A 26,427-nucleotide genomic window follows, 5' to 3' on the forward strand; every position below is an offset into this window, starting at 1 on the left:
GTGGCATATACTACTTATTAAATGTTTTTATATCTTGTAGCCTTTTTATTGAACACTCTTTGTGAGGTTAATACATGATTCATCATCCATAATTCTATTATTCAAGTGGTTTAATATTTTCTTTCTAGGTTGATTACATGTTTTACTTTGACATGCATAATCATATATGTTTACATGCATATTGAAATGGAGAAAATGTAATAGTAACAATTGCATTCTAATTTCATTTTCCCTCGTGAACTTGTTAGATCCACTTTAATTAGATTATCCTTTAAGAAATTCATAGTTTGAAAATATCATGTTTTTTATATGTTCAATTTTCTAAATAACCTATCACCCTCATTACACATCCCCAAGTTTCCTACATAATATGCAATATAATTTCTTGTTTTTAGATTTGGTTAAGTATGAATTTGAAATTTACTTATTTTTATATCAAACTTTGTGAACCATCATTTTAATCAAGTATAGTTTAGAACATGTAAAATGATGATTCACATAGTGCAACCCCAATGTTGATTTAGAAATCAACACACAATCGAATTTTGGAAACAAGAAATGATATTGACATAAAGTCTAGAAATTTGTCTACACTAGTAATATGTAAATGTTCACTAGTCACCACCTTGGTTGAGATTAGTGAGCACACAAGCGACTTGGAGTAGTTCTTCATGCTACATTTTTTTTCCATGAAGAGGTTTTATACAAAAATATTGACATGGAGCTACCCAAAAAAATGAGTCATAGGTTGGACCACTTCGACTAAGAGCTAAGGAGTAAAGAGTATCCTTATGACATGGGAACCTATTGATAATCACACATACATATCAATTGACAGAGTTAAGGGGCATTTTAATGAATGGTTCTAAGGCACACCACTAGGTGAAGGTTTTGAAAATGGGGTTGCAAGCAAATGTGTTTAACTATGGAGAGAACTCCATAGTTAAGCACACTCAAGCTGGAATAGTATAGGGATGGGTGACCTCCCAAGAAGTCTTGGTGCTTCACCTTTCTATTCCATTCATTCTCATGAGCCATGGGTTCGTGTGAACTACTACTCATGAAACATGGATCAATAAATTTGACAAAAAACTAAAAAATTTACCTAGGATGCAAGGGTTTTAGTGAAACGGCATTAGAGACGGTAGAAACGATGTAGAAGGCATAGAAAACGGCCATTGTCGACTGAACCGGCGCTTCCCCGTCACGTTGACACACTTTTCATGTGCAAGAACTGAGTAAATGCTTGAGCAATGTGCATTATAAACTGACCAACACCACCACCTCATTTTTATGTTCACAGTAAAGTCTGCACATGCCAAGCTTTTTCAGGTGTAAAACTTAGTAAATGCTTTGTACATTGTAAACCATTCTTCACCGGCTTCGTAGATGTCATGAAGAAAGTCAATTAATTTGTCGTACACATGCAATGCTGATAATGGCTACTGTCTCTTTTGCGTATCAGTCAGGGCATCTCTCAGCCACAAATCTCAGGTTTGTCATACAAATTAACAAAACAAAAACCCCATCAAACATCGTTTTTTTTCACACTTATTGAATTTGGACGTTGAAGGAGCAATATTATCATAATGGTTTTCTTTGTAGAAATAGTTAACTCAAGAATTATGACGGTAACAACAATCAAAATAAAAATCACAACTTTGAAAGCTATATTCTAGAATTATGGCTTCACATTCTAGAGTGCTTGAACTAGGGTTGAGGAAGCTTATAAATACTCTTTTCACAGTTAAACCAAATAGTAGAAAGCTAAATAGAGATAGGATTGCATTTGATCCATTCATAGTAGAAACCCAAATAGAGATAGGATTGCATTTGATCTAGAAGAATGGATATGGAGAAACCAAATTCTATAATGGAGGAGATAAGGAGTAATGGCCATTCTGGGCGTTCTATGTTTTTGGATTCAGTCAGTGTGGAAATTCCTGCTACAAGATACTATCATGCCTTGCAGGGGCCAGAGCTTGAAGTTCTAAAGGTAAGAAGGATCTTAATCAAACTTTTTGTATTCCTTTTTTATCAGGGAATGATATGACTATGCAAGAATTTTAGTTAAATTTATTATTGTTTATTTCTTGTTTGGGTGCTTCTTTGATATATATGCTTCTCTTAGAGCAAATTTTGGAACTGATAGTTTCAGAGTCTCTTACATAGCTTCTTGCTTGCGGATTTGTAGCATGAGTTTCTTCTAATGATAAGAGCAGGTTTTACAGTTGTTTATGAAGAGGTTTAAATGTTAAAAGATTGATTTTGGTTAGCGCGAATTTTTTTGGGGTTAATTTTTAGTCTTTATGCTGAGAATTTTACTATCTACGATTCGAAATTGAATTCATGTATGGTATCTATATTCTTCATATATTCATTCAGAAAGAAGATGAGCATATACTTTTGTGTCTTTGAAATTCTTCTATAGTATCTATATTTTCTAAATATTCACAGTAGAAGAAATAAAGCATACTATTCTTGGGACTTTGAAATTATTGTATAATATCTATATTCTCCATATATTCACAGTAAAAGAAGATGGGCATACTATTCTTGTACCTTCGTCATTTTTTTATGGTATTTATATTCTCCATATATTCACAGTAAAAGAAGATGGGCATAGTACTCTCATGTCTTTGAAATTCTTGTATGGTATCTATATTCTCCATAGATTCATTCAAAAAGAAGATGGGCATATTATTCTTGGGTCTTTGAAATTCTTGTACGGTATCTATATTCTTCTAAAAGAAGATGGGTGTACTACTCTTGTATCTTTGAAATTCTTGTATGGCGTCTATATTCTCCAATTCACAATATAAGAAGGTGGGAATACTATTCTTGTGTCTTAAAGTATCAATATTCTCCATAAATTCACTCAAAAAGAAGATGAGCATACTATTCTTGTGCCTTTCGAATTGTTGTATTGTATCTATATTCTCCATATATATTCACAGTAAAAAGTCTGTTTGGTTGAAGGCATAGGAATTGAGAATAGGAATGGCTATTCCAATAACAACTATTTTTGGAATAGACATAAGCTCATTTTAGAGGAAAAATGAGAATATGTATTCCTATTCCTTATTTCAATTGATGCAGCAAGCAAAAAATAGAAAACATATTCCTAATTTCCTATTCCTATTCTAGCAACCAAACAGGCATGACCATACTATTCTTGTGTTTTTGTCATTCTTTCTAATACCATTGCACATCTTGGTAGAAATCTTTTTCATGATTGATTAATGTTATTACCTATTTCTATTACAAGTTTTGGGGAACAAATTTTTATTATTCATTGGTATTATGGTTGTGAAGAAATAAAATGATTGAAGAAAAGAGATTTCCATAATCTATGATGATCATAAGTATAATTATTTTTGGATTTCATCGATATTTAGAATCTGATTTTGAGATTCATCATTAGGATGAGTATAAGAGAGCATAAAGATTTGATTTGAAAGATAGATGATTTTTTTTCTCAACACAATCAAATCCAAAAAAATTACACTTGAGCAATAGATTACTTTCACAATTCATTGATTGGACACAATTTATGAAAGATTTTATATCCTTCATAAATTTCAACATATTATTTTAGGGGACCACTAAATTATATCCTTCATAACATTTAGTCCCACTTGAACTTAGTCCTTGCCATCATATTAATTTTAGAGCAATCATGATCTTGAGATATCATTTAGACTATTGGGGTGACATCATTTGGGTATTAATGATGTTTAACTCATCATTGAGCTTTGTGACTAATGTTCTAGGTTGATGGATGTTCTACTTTGGCATGCATATTTATGTATGTTTCCATGAACGTCAAAATAGGGGAAAAATGTAATAGTAAAATTTGCATGCTAATTTATTTTTCCTTTATATTAATTGATCCACTTCCCTTTATGAGATTCCTAGTGTGAAATACAAAATATTTTTTATATTTTTAATTTGTTAAATAACTCATCTTAGAACTACACATCCCAAGTTTTCAATATAATATGCAATATTTTTCTTATTTTTATATTTGATTGTATGAATTATGTATGATTTTTTTGAGTCACACTTTGGGAACTACCATTTTAATAAAATATGGTTTAGGATGTAAAATGATGGTTCATATAGTGCAACCCAAACCATTGATTCAAAATTTCATACACAATCAAATCTATAAACAATACATAATAATGATATAGATTGTGGAAAGTTGTCTACACTAGTAATTTGTAATTCTTCACTATTCATCACCTTAGTTGAGATTCCTAATACACAAGAGAATTGGATTAGTTCTCCATGCTACGTCTTTTTTGGTTCATAAAAGGGTTACTTATTCATGAATAGCTACCCCAAAAGCATAAGCCATATAGGTTGAACCACTTTGACCATGAATTTAGGACTTAGAATATCCATTCCGAGAAATTCATTCAAACACAATTCCAAGCTCATCCCTCTCAAGGTGGGAATCTATTGCTAATCATGCATACTTATCAAAGATAAGCTTAATGGGGCTTTCTAATGAATGGTTCATAAGGCATAACACTTCATGAAGGTTTTGCAAATGGGGTTGCAAATAGAATTGATTTAACCATGAATAAGACTCCATAGTTATGAATGAGTGCTAAGTTTCCCATTCATTTTTATGAAAGATTGGTTCATGTGAGCCACTACCCATGAAACATGGATCAATGAATTTGACTTAAAAACTACATAGTTAAATCGTCTTAGCAATGTCGCAATCATGTCCAATCATGTATACGCTTAGAATGAAGAACTTTCACCTTCTTTTTCTTTTTTTATTGTGGGCAAATTTACCTAGGATGCAAGGGTTTTAGCGAAACGTCGTTGACAGATTAGAGAAGGTAGAAACGATGGAAAAGGTTTAGAAAATGGTCATTGTCGACGGAACCGGTGCTTCCCCGTCACGTTGACACACTTTTCATGTGCAAGAACTGAGTAAATGCTTGAGCAATGTGCATTGTAAACTGACCAACACCACCAACTCATTTTTATGTTCCACAGTAAAGTCTGCACATGCCAAGCTTTTTCAGGTGTAAAATCTTAATTTGTCGTGCATGTGCATATGCAATGCCAATAATGGCTACTGTCTCTTTTGCGTATCAGTCAGGGCATCTCTCAGCCACAAATCTCAGGCTTGTGATGCAAATTAACCAAACCAAAAACCCATCAAATAACCTTTTCTTCTCGCACATAAATTTGGAGGTCTAAGGAACAAAATTATCATAGTGGGTTTCTTTGTAGTTGTAACTCAAGAAGCATTATGATGGTAAAAACAATCCTCCCCCCTCCCAAAAAAAATTACAACTTTCAAAGTCATATTCTAGAATTATGCTTCCACACATAGATTAAATTCTGGTTCCACACATAGATTAAATTCTAGCGAAGAAGTGGCAAATATCTCTACTTCTAGCGAGAAGTTTCACAAAATGAGAAATAACAAGGTTTTCTGGTGGAGAATTCTAGCTGAGAGTGCCGGCAGTAAAACTGTAAGTTACCGATTTATTTCTGATATTTGTCGAGAAAACTTTTTTAATTTGCCTCCTCGATAAGTGGCAGAGAACGAAATTTTGAACTATGGTTTACCGCATTCTAGAGTGCTTGAACTAGGATTGAAGAAGCTTATAAAAGACTGTTTTCACAGTTAATCAATTAGTAGAAATCCAAATAGAGGTGGATTGCATTTGATCCAGGAGAATGGATATGCAGAAACCAAATTCCATAATGGAGGACATAAGGGGTACTGGTCATTCTGAGCGTTCTATGTTTTTGGATTCAGTCAGTGTGGAAATTCCTGCTGAAAGATACTATCATTCCTTGCAGGGGCCAGAGCTTGAAGTTTTAAAGGTATGAGGATTGTAGTCAAACTTTTCTTATTCCTTTTTTATACAGGAATGATAAAACTACGCAAAAAATTTAGTTAAATTTATTACATCTTCCAACCATTGGTTATTATTGCTTATTTCTTGTATGAATTCTTTTTTATATCTATGCTTAGAACAAATTTTGGAACTGATAGTCTTACACAGCTTCTTGTTTGCTGATATTGTGGCATGGGCTTGTTCTTATGTTAAGAACTGGTTTTACAGTTGTTTTGAAGAGTTTTAAATGTTAGAAGATTGACTTTTGCTAACAACGAATTTTTTTGTGTTTTGAATTTGTAGCCTTCGTGCTGAGAATTTTACTATTAATGACTGAAAGTTGAAATTCTTGTATGGTTTCTATGTTCTCCATATATTCAAGTAAAAGAAGATGGACACAGTATTCTTGTATCTTTATCATTCTTTCTGATACCACTGCACATCCTGATAGAAATCTTCTTGATGACTGATTGATGTTATTACCAATTTCTATTACAGATCTTTGGGAACAAATTTTTATTATTCATTTGTGTTATGACTGTGAAGGAAGAAATAGATTGAAGAGCAGAGATTTCCACAATCTATGATAACATTTTTTCATTTTTCATTGATGCTTTGAATCACACTTCAAAAGATTCGTCATCAGAATGAGCATAAGAGAGCATTGAGAATTGATTCGAAGTCCATGAATTTTTTTTCAACACAATCGAATCCAGAAAAATTCTACTTAAAAAATAGATTACTTTCACACAGCATTGATTGGACACATTTTGTAGGGGATTTAATAGCCTTCATAAATTTGAACATGTTATTTTAGGGGAGTACAAGATCATGTCTATGTTTCTATTGGACTATATATCCATTTCACCAAAGTTATTGGTTGCATCATTTTAATCTCATTTTTATATTATTTTTGTAGAATTTAAAACCTTGATGACTAGCATAATAAAAAATTATGCCATTACCCTCACCAATTTTGTATAACAATATGAAATACTAACAACAACCCTTTTGATTCACACCAATATGATAGAAGTGATTTGTATATTTCATCAATGCTTTCTAGCATAATCCAAATGTCAATGTTATCCACATCATCAACATTTATTCCATCCAAAATGTCAATCTAATCTATTTCTATCAGACTTTTTCATGCGAACTGTCAATATGATCTATTTCTATCAGATTTTTTTCATGTAAGATATCTATGTAGTCTGTTTCTACCACTGGATGAAACATTTAAGATGTCAATACAAGCCATGACTATTACAGCTTTTTCATTGATCGTGACTGTATCATTTACATATATATAAGAGACATCATAACTGTCCATAATTCTTTTACAGAAATCTATCTTTGGTTTATCTATCATTTTAGATAACAAAGCAATAATTTAGCAGAACAAGTCTGTTAAGCATCTACATATTTTGTAAGTTACATTATTGGATTTTTCCTGTTACATCTCTTGCTCTCTTCCATGCTGATGATAGATCATGGAGTGTGATCCAAAACATTGATGCTAAAAATAAACATAAAATCGAATCTAACAATCATTTATAATAATTATAATGAATTGTAGAAATCTGATATCTCTCATCACTCGACCTGTTGATAATGGCCAGTGCACCGCCAATTTTGTTATCTAATGATAATGGGTTTGATTGTTTTTAGGAAACTGAAGAATTTCTACTTCCTCTGGATAAGAAATGGCCATTCCTACTAAGATTTCCCAATGCCTGTTTTGGGATGTGCATTGGATTAGCAAGCCAGTCCTCTTTATGGAAGGCTCTAGCAACAACTCCTTCAGTTGCATTCCTTCATATCCCACCACACATAAACTTAGCCCTATGGTCAATTGCAGTGTGCACGCTCATAATAGTCTTCTTCATCTATTTGCTGAAATCATGGTATCACTGGGAGGCAGTGAAGAGGGAGTTTTGTCACCCAGTGAGAGTGAACTTCTTCTTTGCTCCATGGGTGGCCTGCTTGACATTAGCTGTAGCAGTGCCTCCAGTGGTGACAAAGTCAGTGCATCCCTCAGTGTGGTGCATCTTTATGGCGCCATTGTTTGTCTTGGAGCTCAAAGTGTATGGCCAATGGCTCTTTGGAGGAGAAAGAAGGCTCTCTAAAGTAGGCAATCCATGCACACATTTGTCCGTGGTGGGAAACTTTGTGGGATCTCTTTTGGCAGCTCGTTTGGGTTGGAAGGAAGTGGCGAAATTCTTTTGGGGAGTTGGGCTGGCCCATTATTTAGTGCTCTTTGTTACTCTTTACCAGAGATTGCCCACCAGTGAGACACTGCCAAAGGAATTGCATCCTGTGTTTTTTCTGTTTATTGCTGCCCCGGCTACTGCAAGTTGGGCTTGGGAGACTATCTTTGGAGAATTTGATACAGTCTCTCGCATTTGTTATTCAGTTGCAATCTTCCTCTACGCATCTCTTGTAAGTACATTTTTTTTTCTTCATTGCTGCTGCTGCTTCAAATGTGTATGCTTTTGGAAATTAATCTATAATTTGGATATCTATTTGCTGAACTTTATCAAAGCTATATTCTTTCATTTATTATTTCATCTTATTTGTTCTAACCTAAGTTACAGATGCGGATGCTGATGCTGATGCTGATGTTGGATGAGGGGAGGTGCAAAATATTTTTGGTGTGGGAATGACCTTTTGGCCGAGGGTTTCTTCTTGGACGCTTCCCAAATGCTTGTAGGAAGCACATCCTAGCATCCACAGTCCTAGGATGCGCTTCCTTCGAGCATCCAGGCAGAACCCAAATACATCCACACTTCCGAGCACATCAGCATCAGCATCCAGCGCCAGGAGAGCATCGGTATCTTCGGCTCAAATCTAAGTCAGGAACTTTAAATCCTATCTTTAAAAATAATGACTATAGTAAATAATAATAGAATTTTGATTTTGAATCGCATTCAATGATCTATCATCAGAATGATAATTGAATTCTCAATCATTATTTTGATGGTAAATCATTCGACGTGCCGACACAATCTATTTCCAAAAGATAATTTCATTATTCAATCTTCAAAATTGCCTCCATTACAATTATACTATCACTGAATATTCTTCTATCTCCATTTTAGATTCTACTGTTATTTGTACATAGATTCATACTCTAGATTTGGGTTCTATCCCAATATTGCATAATACCTTGTACTACTACATCTGAGATGGGTAGTTATTTCTGTCGTAAAACAATTTCATTATTCAATCTTCAAAATTTCCTCCATTACAAATACACTACTACTCAATTCTTCTACCTCCCTTTAGATTCTATTGTTATCTGTACAGAGATTCATACTCTAGATTTATGTTCTATCCCAATATTGTTTAATACCTTGTTCTACTAAATCTAGGATGGATATTTGTTTCTGTGTCTTCTGCTGGCATGAATTTGATTGAATTCTAGACTTATTTCAATTAGTGTCAACAAGAATACAGATAAAAATATTGATTTTAGAATTTTATTAAACCTACATATTTGCATGTAACTTTATATCTACATGTGCTACTAATTAAAACCTTCAAGTTTAATTCCTCTCGACCATATTGAAACACGAGAAACATACTCCACAAATTCAATTAAATAAATAAGATGACAGCCTTAAACCCTTTAAATTGACACAAGCATCTGCTCCCAGCATAATTATTAACAAACATCCCTTCCCATGTAATCTCTCTGGTTACCCCCACAACAAAACTGCCTAGTCATAAGAAGTTTAGTCTATTTGTGAGCAAGTAATCAAATAATATATAAATCAAAATACTTTTATTCATTGAAACTAAATCTAAGTACAAGTAGATTCTAGATTGAAGTAAAGCTAAACTATAGATTAGACTTTAGCTTAGATTAGTAAAGCTAAACTCATTTAATTGATTAGTCATATAATCTGATTAATTAACCAGTTTGATTGATTATTCAATAATAGATCAATTAGTCAATTGAAGTGATTGTTTAATCAATTAATTTGATTAACACATTGATTAGAGAAATGTAGGTAAGAATAGTTGCAATTATTAGTGATATTAATTGAATGTGTGTACGTTGAATACTTAGAAAACTACCTGATCAAACATTAGAAAATCTTTCTGCAAGTTTTTTTAACTAAGACTTTGTCTTGCTGCAGGTTGTAAGGTTTAATTTCTTCAGAGGCTTCAGGTACAAATGCAGATCCACTAAAACAAGTAGTTTGTGATATTTAATGAACTCCATCAAACACATTTATCTGACTATTCTGATTATACTTCAGGTTTTCAATTTCATGGTGGGCATACACATATCCAATGACCTCAGCTTCAATAGCTACCATAAGATACTCACAGCAGGTAACTCATCCTGTAACACAAAGCATGGCTGTAATTCTCTCAGTGATTGCCACCACAACTGTTTCCTCTCTCTTTGTCGCCACTCTTCTTCATGCCTTTGTGTGGAAAACTCTATTTCCTAATGACATGGCCATTGCCATAACCACCCAACAAATATCAAAGCACAAGAACTATGAGCGCCACCTTAATAACAAAAGGAAAGGGGTGATTCGTAATAGTCTTGATCTCATGAGATCCACCGTAAAAGGCCATCAAACAAGATTATTACATAGCAAAGAAACTCCAGTGTTTCCTGACATCCACCAGGTGCCTCCTTCAGGACAAGAACACCAAGGAGGGGATAATGAGGCTTGCCTCTATAGTATCCATAGTTTATGAAAAAATCTGTTCTCTTTAATGCCTTTTTCTATCATTAGAGGATATTCTTATGCTATGAGATTGGACCGGTTAAAGAATGTAAGGGAGATCCTTGTGATTTGAATGGTGTCAGATGGGCATTGGTCTATAGAGTCTAAAATAATGGTTTGGGGATATTCAGTTTAAAATGTGCATGGTATATTACTATTGGAATTTATGCTATATAGATACAGGTTTCCACTTATGTTCGTTTTTTCCTTTATCATGGAGGAGGGTACTTCTTTTACATATTCGACATATGGAAGATTGTTCTTACATCTTGGATGTTCTTAGTGAAAATCTAATTTTCTTTATTATGGAGGAAGGTACTTCTTTTATATATTTGACATATGGAAGATTGTTCTTACATCTTAGATGTTCTTAGTGAAAATCTAACATTACATCATTACATCACTTCTTATGAATTCCTTTCTATCTGTACTTTTAAGTAGGGATGTTATTTTTATGTTCGGTTTGGGTCCTCTTTTGCTTTATCTAATCAGAACATATCAAATGTAAATAATTTATAATTTTCATTATGATGATTTTTCAATGCTAAATAAATATTAAATGTTGGATTTGAAAAATTAATTTGTAAGATGGAATCTATGACATTACTCTGTTTAGATATATATAGACTTTGGATTTTTATGATATCGATCTATAAAGTGTAAGTGTTTCATCTATAGTATAATTAGGTGCTTTCTAAAAGAAGTATGGGGAAGTCTCATACTATAAATCATCTGCAGATCTATATACATTGTTCCCTATTGTAGACTATAAATTAACCTTTCTTTCTTTCTAAATAATAATAAAATTCTAAAGTCTGAAGGATCCAGTGCCCAGGTTTGGGTCCTCTTATGCTTTATCTAATTAGAACATGTTAAATGTAAATAATTTTTTGATTTTTTAATGTTAAATAAATATTATATGTTGATTTTGAAAAATTGATTTGTAAGATGGAATCTGTGATGTTAGTCTATTTAATATATAGGCTTTGGATTTTATGATATCAATCTATAAAATGTATATGTTTCATCTATGGTATAATTAGGCGCTTCCTATAAGAACTATGGGGAAGTCCCATACTATAAATCGTCTATAGATCCATATACATTGTTTCCTATTGTAGGCTATAAAATAATGTGTCTTTCTTTCTAAATAATACAAATTTTGTTGTCTTTTGAAAGATATATTTTTATGTGAATTGAACTCTTCATCTTTCACATAAGTTTGAATGTTTGCAATTCATATTTCTAGAAAGTAGAATGTTTTCAGAAAATTGTTTGGTCAAATGAACACCTATTATCAATTGCACTTGGTTTAATCAATTTTTTTAATTGTATTTACTTCTAAAATAATATAGTTGTAAATATTTAAATGATAATAGACTTTGCAAAGGTAGTCCTTCGTCTTGGCTCTTGGTATAGATTAAGATTATAAAACCTTATATCTAGTTATAGGCAATTTTGTGCAATTTAAAGGGCTAACAGAAAAGGTGGTTGCTATAATAATATGAGATGTGAAAATGTGTAGTTTTATTGTTAGTAAATGGTTGGTTATTGTTAATTTGAAATATTTGTTTATAATTTATGAAATAGTTTATTAGAAATTATCTTTAATACAAAATCAACATATTTCAATAGTTAATAGTAATATAAAGATATTTTGTCATACATTAATTAATTGAAAGTATGGTAAATCACTATGTTAGACAATATTTTTAGTATAAAATATACAAATGAGTAGTTAATAGTCATCACTATATTAGATTTCTTAATTGCAACTATGGTAAATTAGTATGGTTTAATCAATTTAATATGAGATTAACACATGCGTAGAGTTAATAGTAGTTAATTGTGATAAAGTGATTAATTGAAAATATGGTAAATAGGAGGTATGGTAAATTAACTTATTAATTATAGTGACATCATAAAATTAAATGTGAAATATAAGATAATTTGTAAGGAGATATAGTTTTTAATATGTGAATACGATTAATATTATTATACCATAGCTTATATATTAATATGTGTATGAGAAAATATCTTTAATTTAAAAAAAATTAACATATGAGTAGAGCTAATAGTAATTTAAGACGTATTTTGTGATAGAGCAATTATTGGAAGTATGGTAAATAATTATTAATTATATTGTCATGTTGAAAATAAGTGTGAAATATAGTTGTAAGGAAATAAGATTATAATACAATGTGTGTTTATTCACATAGGTTGTAATTCTAAGGCATGTTGAGAGACATTGAGGAATGTAGACTTAAAAAAAATAAAAATTATTTAAAGATAATTGTATAAAAAAAGAACCTTTTAACATTAAAATGTAGTGTTCTTTGAGCAAAAGGTTAGTGTATCAATGCATAGTTTGTAATTAGAGCAAATATTGAGAGGATCTACAATTGAAATAGACATATTTCAAGTCATAAAAAATAGTATTTTTTAATAAAATTTTAAATATACATTTAAAATATTGAAATATCTATAAGTAACAAATTATTATTTTTGAGAGGATTGTGTTAGAATAGACATTATTTTGTTAGGAATAGGGAATAGTATTTCAACATTCCCAGTCAACTATATATTTCAGCATTTAACCATAGACATGCATAAATAAATAAAGTGAAAAGTAAAGTACACAATATCATGAAACACATAACATCATGTTTGTTAACTAGGGAAACCTTGTCCAGGGAAATCCCTAATGGGGATGGTACCCAAAATAAATGTACTAATCCAAAATACCCTATTGGGAGTGTTGACCTTGTTAGGAGTCTATACATACATTTAGTACATGAGTCCTTGTTAGCTCGGTCTCAACCCTATTAAGAGTTGTATTACAATGGAGATCACTACTCATATAGTGGTATACAATCTATACAAGAGTTATAGATATTATACCAAAACTATTTGTACCGATATCTTCAATGTTTGATTTGTCCTTTTGTGTATCTTGCATTTGATCATGCCCATGCAAAAACTAATTACATCGTTGAAAATAATTATTCAATTGTATATTGTCATTGATGTTACACAAATGTCACACTCTATCTAAGCACAACTAGTGTTAACTGAGGTTAGTCGAGCACTATGGAAGTCTCGAGTATCAACCAAGCAGATCAATGAAGAGAGTTAGTGTAAACCAAGTTTGGTCGATTATCAAAGAAAGTTTTATATTAACCTAGTGTTCAGTCCAATGTTAGCCGACTGACAATGGATTACTTTTTAATGAAATGGTTAATAGAATTTGACTAAGTGGATGTTAAATGTTTGTTTGAAAGGATATTCAAGCCAACTTGACATTGGGTTCCATATATATATGAAAGGTAAAGTTGTGGATTGAATCAAGCAATTTGAAGGATGAGAAAGATGCGAAATAAGAAGGATATCTAATTAGAGATAGAACATCCAACGAGCTACAAAGTACATATTCTAATCAAGGAGGATCAAGGGGATAAGCTGGGACAATGATCTGAATTTGCAAAGTCAACTGCTTCATCAATTAGGTCAATCATTGTTTCTCTCTAACAATTGTAGCAAGAAAGAAATCTTGGCTTGAGAGTCATTTTGTAAATCATCTAATAAGGTGGCATTTCCAATTAAAGTGTCTAAAGAACTCTAACAAGGTCACTACTAAAAGGGTCATTCAAATACTCTAATAGGGCCACACATAACTATGTGTTTTGTAACCCTTAACATGGTTGGTTCCTAATAGGGCTCACCTCAAAAGACTAAAAAGTTGTAACTAGTTGCATTGGAGGTTTTCCCAAATTGGGGTTCTACGTTAAATCTTGGTGTCTCATGTGTTCATGTTATTTTTTTAATACTTTATGTTTCTGCAACTAAGTTACTAAAGATTAATACACATTAATATCTTAAGATTGCTTTGTTAATTGAGTTACAATGTATATCTAGTTCTAATTGAGAAGAGCAAGGATTTGGTTTACTAAGTGAGAAATTTGTATTGACATCTAAGGGACTTGGAATTATTTTTGTGGTAATTGATTCACCCCTCCCCTCTCAGTTACTCCTCTTACATTTCCAACATAAGCATCAATAAATCAATATACCATCATACATAAAGCTCGCATATTATAACCATAGAATGGATGTACTTCACATATCCAAAATTCCTTCTTATACACCCTTGTAATTATCCTGCCCAGACAACTTTCATGATGAAGCATGTAAAAACTTATCTAAAACATAAATTAAAACTTTCTAATTGAGGTTTAACATCTAAGATGTCATCCCTATATTGCCAAATAATTGAATTAACAAGGAAATTCAATTCCTTAGACTAAAATGCCTGATATCTATCTTATACTCTATACTCTGCAATGATCTGTCTTCATGTTTTTCATCCAAAACATATGCCAAATGTTGTCTAAATACAAAAAAAACATAATTTCATCATCTACAGACTACATTTTACCATAATACAAAATTGTGACCATATATACTAATCATGTGAAGCTCATTGACTAAAATTGTACCTCTATTGTCTATATTCCGGGCTTATACTTAAGCAATTTTCATATCAACCAAAAACTAAAAGTTCACTTCATGCAACCTTACCTATATATAGTATTTCAATAAATGACAACATGTATGCATCCATATTTTCTAACTTGCCAAAAATCTCCCCCTTTGGAATTGATGGCAACACTTAGTGAGAAATTAACTGTGTCAAAATTATTCAAATTTTAAAACTATCCAAAAATTTAATCAAACCAAAATATTCCATCTTTATTCTTGATTATGCCAAACCATACCATTTTCCCCTTAGTTCATATTGTATGTTTTTAGTATTATGCCAAGAGGCATATACAATGGTGACAACAATTACTAGCACCAAAATATTACAAGGAATAATCTGTGTAAGGAAAAAAAAAGTGTAGCAATTACAAACAAAAAATAAAAAACTAAAATAAAATAAAAAATCATTTTGCATTCCACATTCCACATTCCAATATGCACTACATAAAATAAACATTTGTGCATGACATTTTATGTTCGAACTACTATTTGACATTCATAAAATTTAAATTCAACATTAAAATAAAATGACTTGAAAAAGGAGAAAATAAAATTGATTTATAAAATAAAGAAACATAATGTGTGTGTAATTTTAAAATAAAATAAATAAAACAAAAATTTAAAATTAAGAAACATAAAAACTATATATATAAAAATAAAAAATAGAATATTTTTTTAAAAAAAATAATAATAAAATGCACACACAAGCACACCAGTGTCTGGCAATACTGTCGTTGCTATTAGTGACAATAATCACCATCACTCACACATTGTCATTGCTGTCAATGGCAATAATTGTCGTCACTAACATGTCAATGATGATAGTTACTATCACTAATAGCAATGACAGTGCTGTCAGACACCTACATAAAGGGAGTGGTGGCCTCGTCAATATGTCTTTTTAAAACATTTTTTTCATTATGCTTGGGTTATGTGGAATGCGGGGGTTGGTGGCCATGTCACCATATTTAATTATTTTTAGTTTTTTCCTACTAATAACGTCCACTATGTGGGTTTTGTTATATATTTTATTTTTAAAATAATATTTTTACGAATAACACTCATGTAGGGGTTTTTATTTTTTTATCAATGCTTCCATGTGCCATCTAAATGGAATATTGAAAAGTTGGGGAAAATGAAGACCTTATTTAGAAACCAAAGGGTCTCAATGAGGAGTTGAAGAGTTGTTTTTGTGGTTATAAAACACTCTTCTTTGCTTTCATTTTTATTTGCAAAGAACACTCTGAAATGAAAAGAGAGACAAAAGAGAAATAGAGTGGAAGATTAGAGATTTTGAGAATTAGAATAGAGAAATTGTGAGGAGGAAGAGATAGTTTGTGTGGAAAAAGAGAGGTTTAGAAAGGAAGAGGATTATTTTAGAAAAGAAGAAAGTAGGTTTGGAGAAGAGTTTTACAGATTTCAAGATCAACAAACCACATCAAAAAGAAAAGTAAGCCATTGTTATTACTATTATTTTGTTTAGTTTGGATTTAGATTAGTTCTTATACTCATAATAGTAGTTAGATTTTTTATAGTATTTGAAATGCATGTTAAATTTTATGTTTGAATTTACAATGCATGTTAGATTTTATGTTAGAATGCATGTTTAGTTTCATGTTTGAATTTAAAATGCATGTTAGATTTCATTTTACAATGCATGTTAAATTTTATTTTTATTAGAATGCATGCTAGAATTCGTTAAAGTGAGCAATATGAGATTAGATTTGAGATTCTAACATGCATTTGATGAAGAATACATGTAGATAGATTTTGAACTACAAATTTAACTTTGTTTAGATTAATGTTACTTAATGTTTTCAAATGTGATTTTGTAGACTAATGTTTTTTATATTATTTAAACAAAAGTCATTTATAATATATACATGCACATTACATTTACATTTAGAATTTGAATGTTATGAAGTTCGATGTTAGGTTACCTTTTATAAAATTACATGTGGAGGGAAATGCTGCGATATGAATGTTTTTAACACTTTTTCTTTTGAAACAAATCAAAAATTAACACTTTAGTGTATTTTTATCCTTTTCCTTTCTAAATCTCTCTTTTTAGGAAATGCATATAATATCTTCTAAAAAGAGGGGTTTACAAAGTTAGAAGAATAATTTGAAAAGATTAATTATTTTAGACTAGTGTTAGTTTAAGTATTCTAAATTCACATATGTAAGGTAATGCCACCATATCAATAATTTTAATATATTATTTTCTTTAAAAAATAATATATTAATGTTAATATATTATTTTATAATGAAATGTTAGCTTTTATATTATTTTTACTTTAAGTTGATGTTACACTAACTTGCCTTATTTTTTTGAATTATTGTTAGATTAATGCTAACTTTAAATTATGTTTCAATAATGTTAAAATTAATTTTATATTATTATATATTAACATTAATTTTCTTTGCTAAATGAATGTTATGTTAAATTGTATTAGTTTTTTTTTATATTAATCTTACATTAGGTTAACTTCTTATATTATAGTACAAGTTTTAGAATTATTATGAAATGATTAATTAAAATATCATTTTTGTTGTAATCATATTTCAATTAATGTTAGATTAGATTAACTTTTTATATTGTTGTACAAATTGTTTTACAATTATTTTTAAATGTTTGATTGAATTATAAATTTTGTTGTAATCATACTTAAGGAACATAAAAATGAAGGATCTAATTGGCATGAAGGTGGAAATGTGCTCATTTGAAGAGGGCTACCATGGTGTCTGGTTTGAGGGTACAATAATAGGAACTATGACAAATAGAGACGACCAACATTTTATTTTTAGCATGATCATTTTGTTACAGGTGAGTGTACTGGAGAACCACTCGTAGAGTAGGTTATTATGCATTGCATTAGACCCCTACCACCTACCATTCTATTATCGAGTCATATACATGTGGGGGACTCTGTTGAAGTTAGGGAAAATGATTGTTGGTGGTGAGGGATTGCGAAGGCTACATTTAAAACTCCATTAAGCCTTGAAGATTTCTATGAAGTGTATTTTCTTGACATTATAACTTTAAAACCATATTCACATTCCAACTTGTGTCCAATGTTAGATTGGATAGAAGGCCAATGGAGACCTCGACAATGGAATTCGTTTGTTGTTTGACCTTTCTATTTTTACATGATTGAGCTTATAGAGGAGGATATCATTTATTGGTATCGTTATTTTTTTATTGTAAATAATGAGAGAAGACATTTTTGGATTTTACCAATATGTAATTGTGCTCTATAAATAAAAGGTCTCTTTCATGTTGTTACAATTTTGTATCACTCTTTTTTTTTGTACATTGTGAGTTTATTTTTAAGTATTCTTTATCTCATTGTACTTATTTTTTTGTTTAAATTTATGTTATCTTCAAAAAATAAATATTATTTGAGTACATATTTCATTCATATTATTTAAGTACACATTTCAATATCAATACACCACCTACATACATATTTAACACAATTTTTTAATTGATAATATAATTTATTAGTTCACAAAAAAAACTATGTTCTTCATTTATTTTCCTAACTTCACTCTATTTTCATATAATTAGCTATGGTGAGACCAAGGTTGAACTTTCAGTTAGAGGAAGAGAGAAGATAATATTAAAGAGAATGTAATAGACGATATTAGAGAGACTATCATAGAAAAAAAGAGAACAAATGATGGAAAGTCAGAGACAAGAAAAAGGACAACATGTAACCAAGTTGATAGAGACACTACTATTTTTGGACCCTAATTGCAACAACAGGACATTGCGATTATGATGGAAGACCATTGCCCAAGTGACAGTTCCAAGAATTTGCTCCATTGGATAGGTGTTGGACTTTTGGTGTTAGACATTGTGACAACAACCTTGTCCATCACAATTACGATGCCAAAAGATGTTGCAATTTTGTAGAAGGCAAGGTTGATAGGTCACCATGACATTGTCAAAATTGTGACAGGCCACTATTGTAATTATGACATTTAATAGTTTCACTTTGCTATCTGAACAATGATGCTAACATTGTATGGCCAACAACCAAGTGTCGGAATGTCTGTTGCAACTATGATGATATGCAACAATAGTGTTGTGGGTGTGGTGGCTCTTTGTCATCTTTATCTGTCTCAAGTGTGACAGATATGCGATGGTAGTGCTCTTGTTCCAACGACATTCTGTTAGACCTCACCATCACAATTGTGATGACTTGCTGATATATTAAAAAAAAATTCTTCTTTGTTAGAAATATATTTTACTATGTTAATCACACACATACATTGTTTAGCGTAGGTCATGCAGTTTCCTCTTTGGCCCCTCTCATAGAGATTGTGTTTGACATTCTTCTAAGTTGTCTGATTGATACTGCTTCTATTCAAGCGTTTCATAGATATTGTTGCATTTCCATTTCCTTTGTATATTACTATAGATAAGAAGCCGAACATCATGATTATTTCTCCATGTAGGAAACCATGGATTCAACATACATTTTTTGTGCAACATTAGTTTATTGAGGACTTGAAATGAAAACATCTGAACCACTACCAAATATTCCAAGTGGCCTTTTAGCAGTGGTCCACTTGTTTTCATGTCATGTCCTCAATAAACTAATGTTGTACACAAAATGTATGTTAAATTCATGGCTTCCTGCATGGAGAAATAATCACAATGTTGGACTTCTTATGTACAATAATATAAAAAAGGAAATGGAAATGCAACACTATCTGTGAAATACTTGAGTAGAAGCAGTATCAATCAGACAATTTAGAAGAATGCCAAACATAATCTCTATGAGAGGGGCCAAAGAGGAAACTAACATGACTTGTGCTAAATAGTGTATGCATGTGATCACCATAGTAAAATGTATTTCTAACAAAGAAGAATATATATATATTTTTTAACATGTTCTTCAGATGTTTTCCTTGTGGTATCATTCAACGTTTTTAATATCTCATGTCTTGACACATGATGAGATATTGTGTTGTATTTACTTATCTACATATGTCCCAAGGGATTTACCGTGCCCTTTTTTGCTTATAATTGCTTTTATAAGGTCCTTTCAATGTGATGCAACTGCATTCATGTAGCACAAATTTCCTCTTTCTGAAACACACTCCATTTTCTCTCATGTAGGTCTACCAAATATTGCAAACATCCTCAATTGCACAAGATCTACTTTAACTATTTTCTTCTAAATCTATTTGTCTTTTATTATCTTTTTATAATTTTTGATTTCAACAGAAAATATTTAATTCATAGCAATATATAATTATACCCTAGAATCAATGAGCAATGAATGTGATTTTGTGGAGTGTTTGCCAAGAAACACTTGCCTCTAAATAATGTATACTAACATATTGTAAGTATGATCTTAAAATTATTCTTAATAACTCACAACATTATGTAGAAGATCACATGATTCAAGAACCCATTGTGATGGTTCCAATTACTTTTGTCATGGTTTGAGTTCCTCTTGTTGTTGATGGTGTCACTAGAGCTCCTTTTCTTTTGTTGATCCACTTTGCCTATTGGTGTTTCAATGGGGGATGTGTGCCTTCCTTGCTCGTCTCTTTCTTGGAGGTTCCTCTTTCTCATATGGTCTTAGTCACAACTTTTGTTGGTGTGGTTGTCCTTGTGGTTGCTAAGATTTGAACTCTGCAAGCATGTATATTCCATCTTTGAATTAGTATGTTGTGACAAGGCTCATTGAACAAAACACATATCAAAATAATATTCAACAAAGGTTAATTGAAATCAAATCACAAAAATTAATTAGAATGCAATACTCTTATTTGAGCACTTAACCAATATATAAAGTGGTATCCCAAGGATTGAAAAATGTCTAAATTATCATATGGAAAGGGCACACGTACAATATTGTGCATCTCTTCTTCAAGACTATACATATATTTTGTACCGAAGTTAAATATTTGCTAGATATATTTATTGTTAATTTGTTCATTGTTAGTTGTAACTGACTAATATAGACATGCATGTGGTTAAGAAGATTACTTAAAACTACACAAAAATTGTTAGAAAAGGAATGACTATTAAAGAACCTTCCTTTGAAAAGTATAACAGTGGAAATTGAACCCTCTTTAGAAAATCTATAATCTTTTTATATGGGGTGGAAGACTGATTTCAAATGTTGTGGATTACTTTTCTTTTCTGTTTATCCATTATGTGAGAAGCCCACCCATGCCAAAGTTGATAGAATATTTCCTTCCCTCTATAAATTGTGGTTACCATATGTCTTCATGCTATTAGTTCTTCTTCAACAATATCATCAATCGTTCATCATGATTCTTGTTGCTTTGATAAGTTTTTGTTTCCAAATACATCAAGAACTTCTTCCCTAGATGAATTCTCACACTCTAGAATTAGAGATTAGAAATGGTAAAATTATGGTGCACTTATGAGAAATTGGTTACATGGAAAATATCTTAACCTTAACTTCCTCCACAATAAAATAAATAAAAAATTGAGGACGATACAAAGACATATACAATAGGGTATGAATAGATTCTTGCTTTAGTGGCAAATACAAATTGCATGTAGCATGTCTTATAAGATCTATACAATAAACTCTTCATCCAAAAAAATTAGTTGCTTCATGTGAACATGAAATAGAGTGATCAACCATGTACTCCATAATGTATAGATTAGAGGCCTCTCCATAATAGTCTAAATCTTCTTTAGCTCATATCCCCCAAAATTAGCTGATCGCATTTTTCTCTTGGAATAATTTTGCTACGCTGATACCATGTGAGACTTCGGGTAGAATTATGGAAGCATGAAAATATTTTACACAAATAATACTACACTTTGATTCTTCATCTCTGTTTAATAAGAATAAACACAATGCTTTACTTTTTCATATCCTATATTATAAGAACCACCCTAAAAGGACTCCCTAATATACGAATTATTTCAACAACTCAAAAATGCAATCCTATTTAACCTTAAAAAAACTACAAGAATGGTGTAATATTCCCAACACCTAGTGCATACATTCAAAATTTCAAAGAAAGGAGAGACATAATACATTTCAGACACCTCCCAAACAACCATCTATCAAACACCACGAAACCTATGCCACCCATTCATGCTTTCTCCACTTTAAATTCGTGATTCAAATTTTAGACATTGTTAATAATTGCAAATATAGGTTTGCACACTTTATAATCTCTAGTGACATTGTAAATAACAAATATATAGAAATGTTGTAATATTCTCTATTGCTGAATTCAAAGGGGACCATAAGTTTTGTGGAAGGTGGCTAGATGGTGCTGTGATAGGGTCTTGATCAATATAAATGTTTGCCAAAAAAGATGTTGTGTTTTCCTAACTTTGCCTTTGTTTCTGCTCTATTGCTCTTATCATTTTTCTTTATTTCTATAATGACTAAAATTTCTTTACATTTTTCATGTTTGTGTAAGTTTTCTATATCTTTATGTTGAATATTCATGTTTTAGTGATCAAAATTCTTTAGTGTGTGTTTAGATCTATTATAGAAGTTTGATATATAGTAGAATGATTATTCTAAATATATAAATACACCAAAATATGCTATGACAATAAGAAGTTAAATTCTATTAAAAAAGTTTTAAGATTCAGCAATCAAGAAGAAAACTCTAGGTCCCACGAAGCATTTGCAGTTTTGAAGGTTTAATGGTATTCTCAATTTTGAGAGGTGCATATATTGCTCTAAATTTTTTGTTGATGCCAGTTTTGTTCTCCGTTTGGGTCATATATTGTATTTTTTTCATGCATTTATTTTCTTATACATTGTGATCAAATTACATGCATTTTGGTTATGGTGAGTTAATGGGCAGCTTTCTCCAGTTGCTATATGCAATTGGCCAAGTGTGAATGTCACATATAGAGTGTCCTCATTCAAGGCTATATGGTCATCATAGTTTTAGTACAATTAATGATCACACCTCTTACAAATGTGATTGATTTATGTGTAGTGTACAGTTTTAGGAAAGTATGACTTTAAAACTCTTTTGTTTCAAATTCTTTTCATTTTTTTACTATTACATGATTATAATATTGTTACACAATTTGTAGTAGGGAAAATCTATTAATAACAGTGAATATTATTTAATTTTATATTTTTGAAGTACAAAATGCTGCTACTCTATTGAATACAGGTAATGATAATCCTCTATTTGAAGATTTTCTTCCTTCTCTTATTCTTTGAAGGATAATCACTTATTGAGTTTGTGGACAATTTTTCTAGATAAGGTTAGATTAGTATTCTTTAGATATGCTTAAAATGATGTTCTATTCATATAGATTGTATTTCATCCTTGTATTTCAAAACTCTGCATTCTTTCTTGAAGGTGTTAAGATATAAAAGAGTTTGTGATCTTTGAAAGAGCATGGGTTGTGAATAAGGAAGCACACACGAGATTAATGCAGATCTATTAGCAAAGATAAAGTGCATATTTATGAAGGAATCTATGGACAAATATATGAGTATATAAAGGACTATGCAAATTCACAAAGCATTTTGAAGAGTTTATTGTGAGAAGTTTCTATGGAAGTTTATGAGACTTGAAATAAGTTTGGTGGCAATTTTGTTGTCATCACAATAGGAATTTGAGGGAGAAGGATTGTGGAGAATAGATTATCCATCATCTATAGGAGAAGCAACATTTTGGGCAATTTCTTGGCACCTCTTTAGGACTGTATCTAAACAAGTCAAACTTTTCATTATATTGACCAACTCTACATATTAGTGGATATTTAATACTAATTTTATATGTGTCGTCTAACAACATGTGCATTCAAGAAAGGAAAATAGCTATGAAATCTATTACCTTTTTTGAAAATTGCACCAGACACTCTTCAAATGCAACCTGAAAAGACTTGTTCTAGTTGTTTATATCATCACTGAGATTGGAAGCCTCATAAGTATAATGCATGCTCTTGTGCAAATGCCTTTCCAAATCAAACTGCCACTAACCATTCCTATAAAAGATTATGATTTTGACTATTGTGCAAGGATAAAAGAAATTTCAATGATATTAATCTACATTTGAGAATGGCCTGCAAATTGACCAGTAGAAAAGCATGAAATATCATAAAATATTAAAATGAAAAGGTGAACTTGGCATTTGGAAATAGTAAATGAAATATTCACATATAAATTATAATTTAACCAAAGTATTTTGAAAGTAAAATTCAAAATTCAAATCAGTAGATATCATACATAAACCTAGCTAGAGATGTAGCCAATGAAGTTTGACTTTTGCACATTATAATTTGCAACAAGGATTATAAATGTTATCTAGTTTCTCCATTAAGCAGTGCATGCCATATAGACTTGAGGATCCTCTGCTTCCTCCCTATAATATTATTCAGCATATCACCACACTCAAAATAAATAATGAGAATAGTTCATGAATCAATGTATACTTTAGAATGATCTAATATCATTTCTTTCCACTATTCAAATTCTTCTTCATGTCTCCCAATTTACAAAAAAAGTTATCAAATGCAATCAAACATGATTGCAGATAAATAGAAATAATAGAATACATTGGAGAGGAATAATTTGAGACAATCCCATAGAAATCCATTCTTTTGAATACTTCATATATTGCAACTAAATTTCATAAATAAATGAGTTGAACTATGGCATCCTTCTACATTGCTTGAAACCAAGAGATTCACATAATTAGTTGTCATGCAATCATAGGTTAATGTTGAGTTTCACTTGGCTTTGAGAATAGTTTAACATTCTCTACTAATCAGGGTCAACCACGTGAAGGTGCAAGCTCATTTGGCCCCACCCCCCCAACATCTACATTCCCCATTAACATCTAAGATTCATTCATTCTATTAATAAAATGTAACATTCATGAATTATCATATGATAACATTCAATAACACATTAGTTTCATTAGAACATTCACATTAACATTGAAACATAAGATTCATTAGAACATTCACATGAACATTCAATAGAACATAAATAAAACATCTATACATAAACATCAATCATTATCAAATAAGTTACATAAGTTTACATGAATCAATTCTTTTTTCTTTGTTTCTTTTTTTGTCCTTCCCTATATTGTTACAGAGGCATATCCATGTTGTCATCGATATTTCTTCTTGCCTATGGACATATACTCCTTGTACTTTGGAAAGATTGGTCCTCTACAATAACAAATAAAAGGGTTAATTTTTTTTAAAATGAGACTTTAAAGATTTTAAAGAACATTGTAGTGCTTGTTACCTTGTCCAACCACATAATCTTGCCCACTAGCTTGGACCTCAACATGCTCATCATTTGCATCCCCTACAATTGCAATACAAGATGCTTTCTTAATCCCAACATGTATTATAGTTAAATCTGTATTACTACACCAAATTCAATTTAAAATGCTTTGTTGTATTAATAATTCAGAAATAAAAAATTGAATAGAAAATGTTTACTTGTATATACATTGATATTATTCTTCATCCATCTCATAATTAGGATCATCCACGTTGTCTACATTATCACCACCACTATCCTAGTTGTCATCATCATAATCATTATCATCATCATCATCATTATCATACTCCTTCTTCTCCTCCTCCTCCTCCTCATCATCATCATCATTTTCATCAGTAAATGCATCATCATCATGATCAGTAGTAGCACCATTTCATTAGGAGCATCATCAACTAACTCTTGATCATGATCAAATTCTTCCTCTCCTCGATATCTTCTTCTTCCATCACATTATACTTTATCGACCTTTCTCTTGGATCATGTTTGAGTAAAATACCTACTCACATTGGCTTGGAAGAACATAGGGCTCATCCCTAGCTAGCTTAAACAACCTTGTATTAATAATTGGAAACCCATTCTCATGCTCAATAATAGTTCTATTAGTATTATTTTGATTGAGTCATAGTCTATACCATTTGACAAAGAAGAGAACTATTTTGAAGGAACTAAAATCAAGGTCAAGTATATCAACAAAAATGCCATAGTATTGATTTTGAGATTTTCAAGGATGTAAGTCATTTCTAGATGAAATTTTGGTCACTTGGAAGACTGTACTTATCCCAGAATCACAAGTTCTCTTCGTGTCATCTAAATCTTTGATGTAAAATTTATAACCATTGCATAACATAATATGGTGGTATTTCACCTACCATATAAATTATTCCACCATGAGCTCAAAAATGTATGGTTGATTAACAAACTTATATGTACTTGGAGATCTCTTAAACCATATGCTAAATCTATTTCCTT

General features: G+C 31.1%; 1 protein-coding gene across 3 annotated transcripts; it reads left to right on the plus strand.

The window, feature by feature from the left end:
• The first annotated feature begins 1,547 nt into the window (after positions 1–1,547).
• Positions 1,548–10,821, plus strand: LOC149575441 (guard cell S-type anion channel SLAC1-like). 3 transcript variants are annotated; one of them, XM_089815189.1, is made up of 5 exons: positions 4,866–5,504; positions 5,709–5,862; positions 7,548–8,318; positions 10,022–10,053; positions 10,145–10,821. In XM_089815189.1, the coding sequence occupies exons 2-5, from the start codon at positions 5,713–5,715 to the stop codon at positions 10,596–10,598; spliced, it is 1,407 nt and encodes a 468-aa protein (XP_089671315.1). In that variant the 5' UTR covers positions 4,866–5,504; positions 5,709–5,712; the 3' UTR covers positions 10,599–10,821. The 3 variants fall into 3 exon arrangements, with proteins under 3 accessions (XP_089671316.1, XP_089671315.1, XP_089671314.1); XM_089815188.1 differs by having other exon boundaries at positions 5,725–5,862; XM_089815190.1 differs by lacking the exons at positions 4,866–5,504; positions 5,709–5,862 and adding an exon at positions 1,548–1,996.
• Positions 10,822–26,427: the final 15,606 nt, after the last annotated feature.

Source organism: Cupressus sempervirens, chromosome 2, assembly GCF_028749045.1.
Source record: "Cupressus sempervirens isolate cs-2001-9-10 chromosome 2, ASM2874904v1, whole genome shotgun sequence".
NCBI lineage: Eukaryota > Viridiplantae > Streptophyta > Pinopsida > Cupressales > Cupressaceae > Cupressus > Cupressus sempervirens.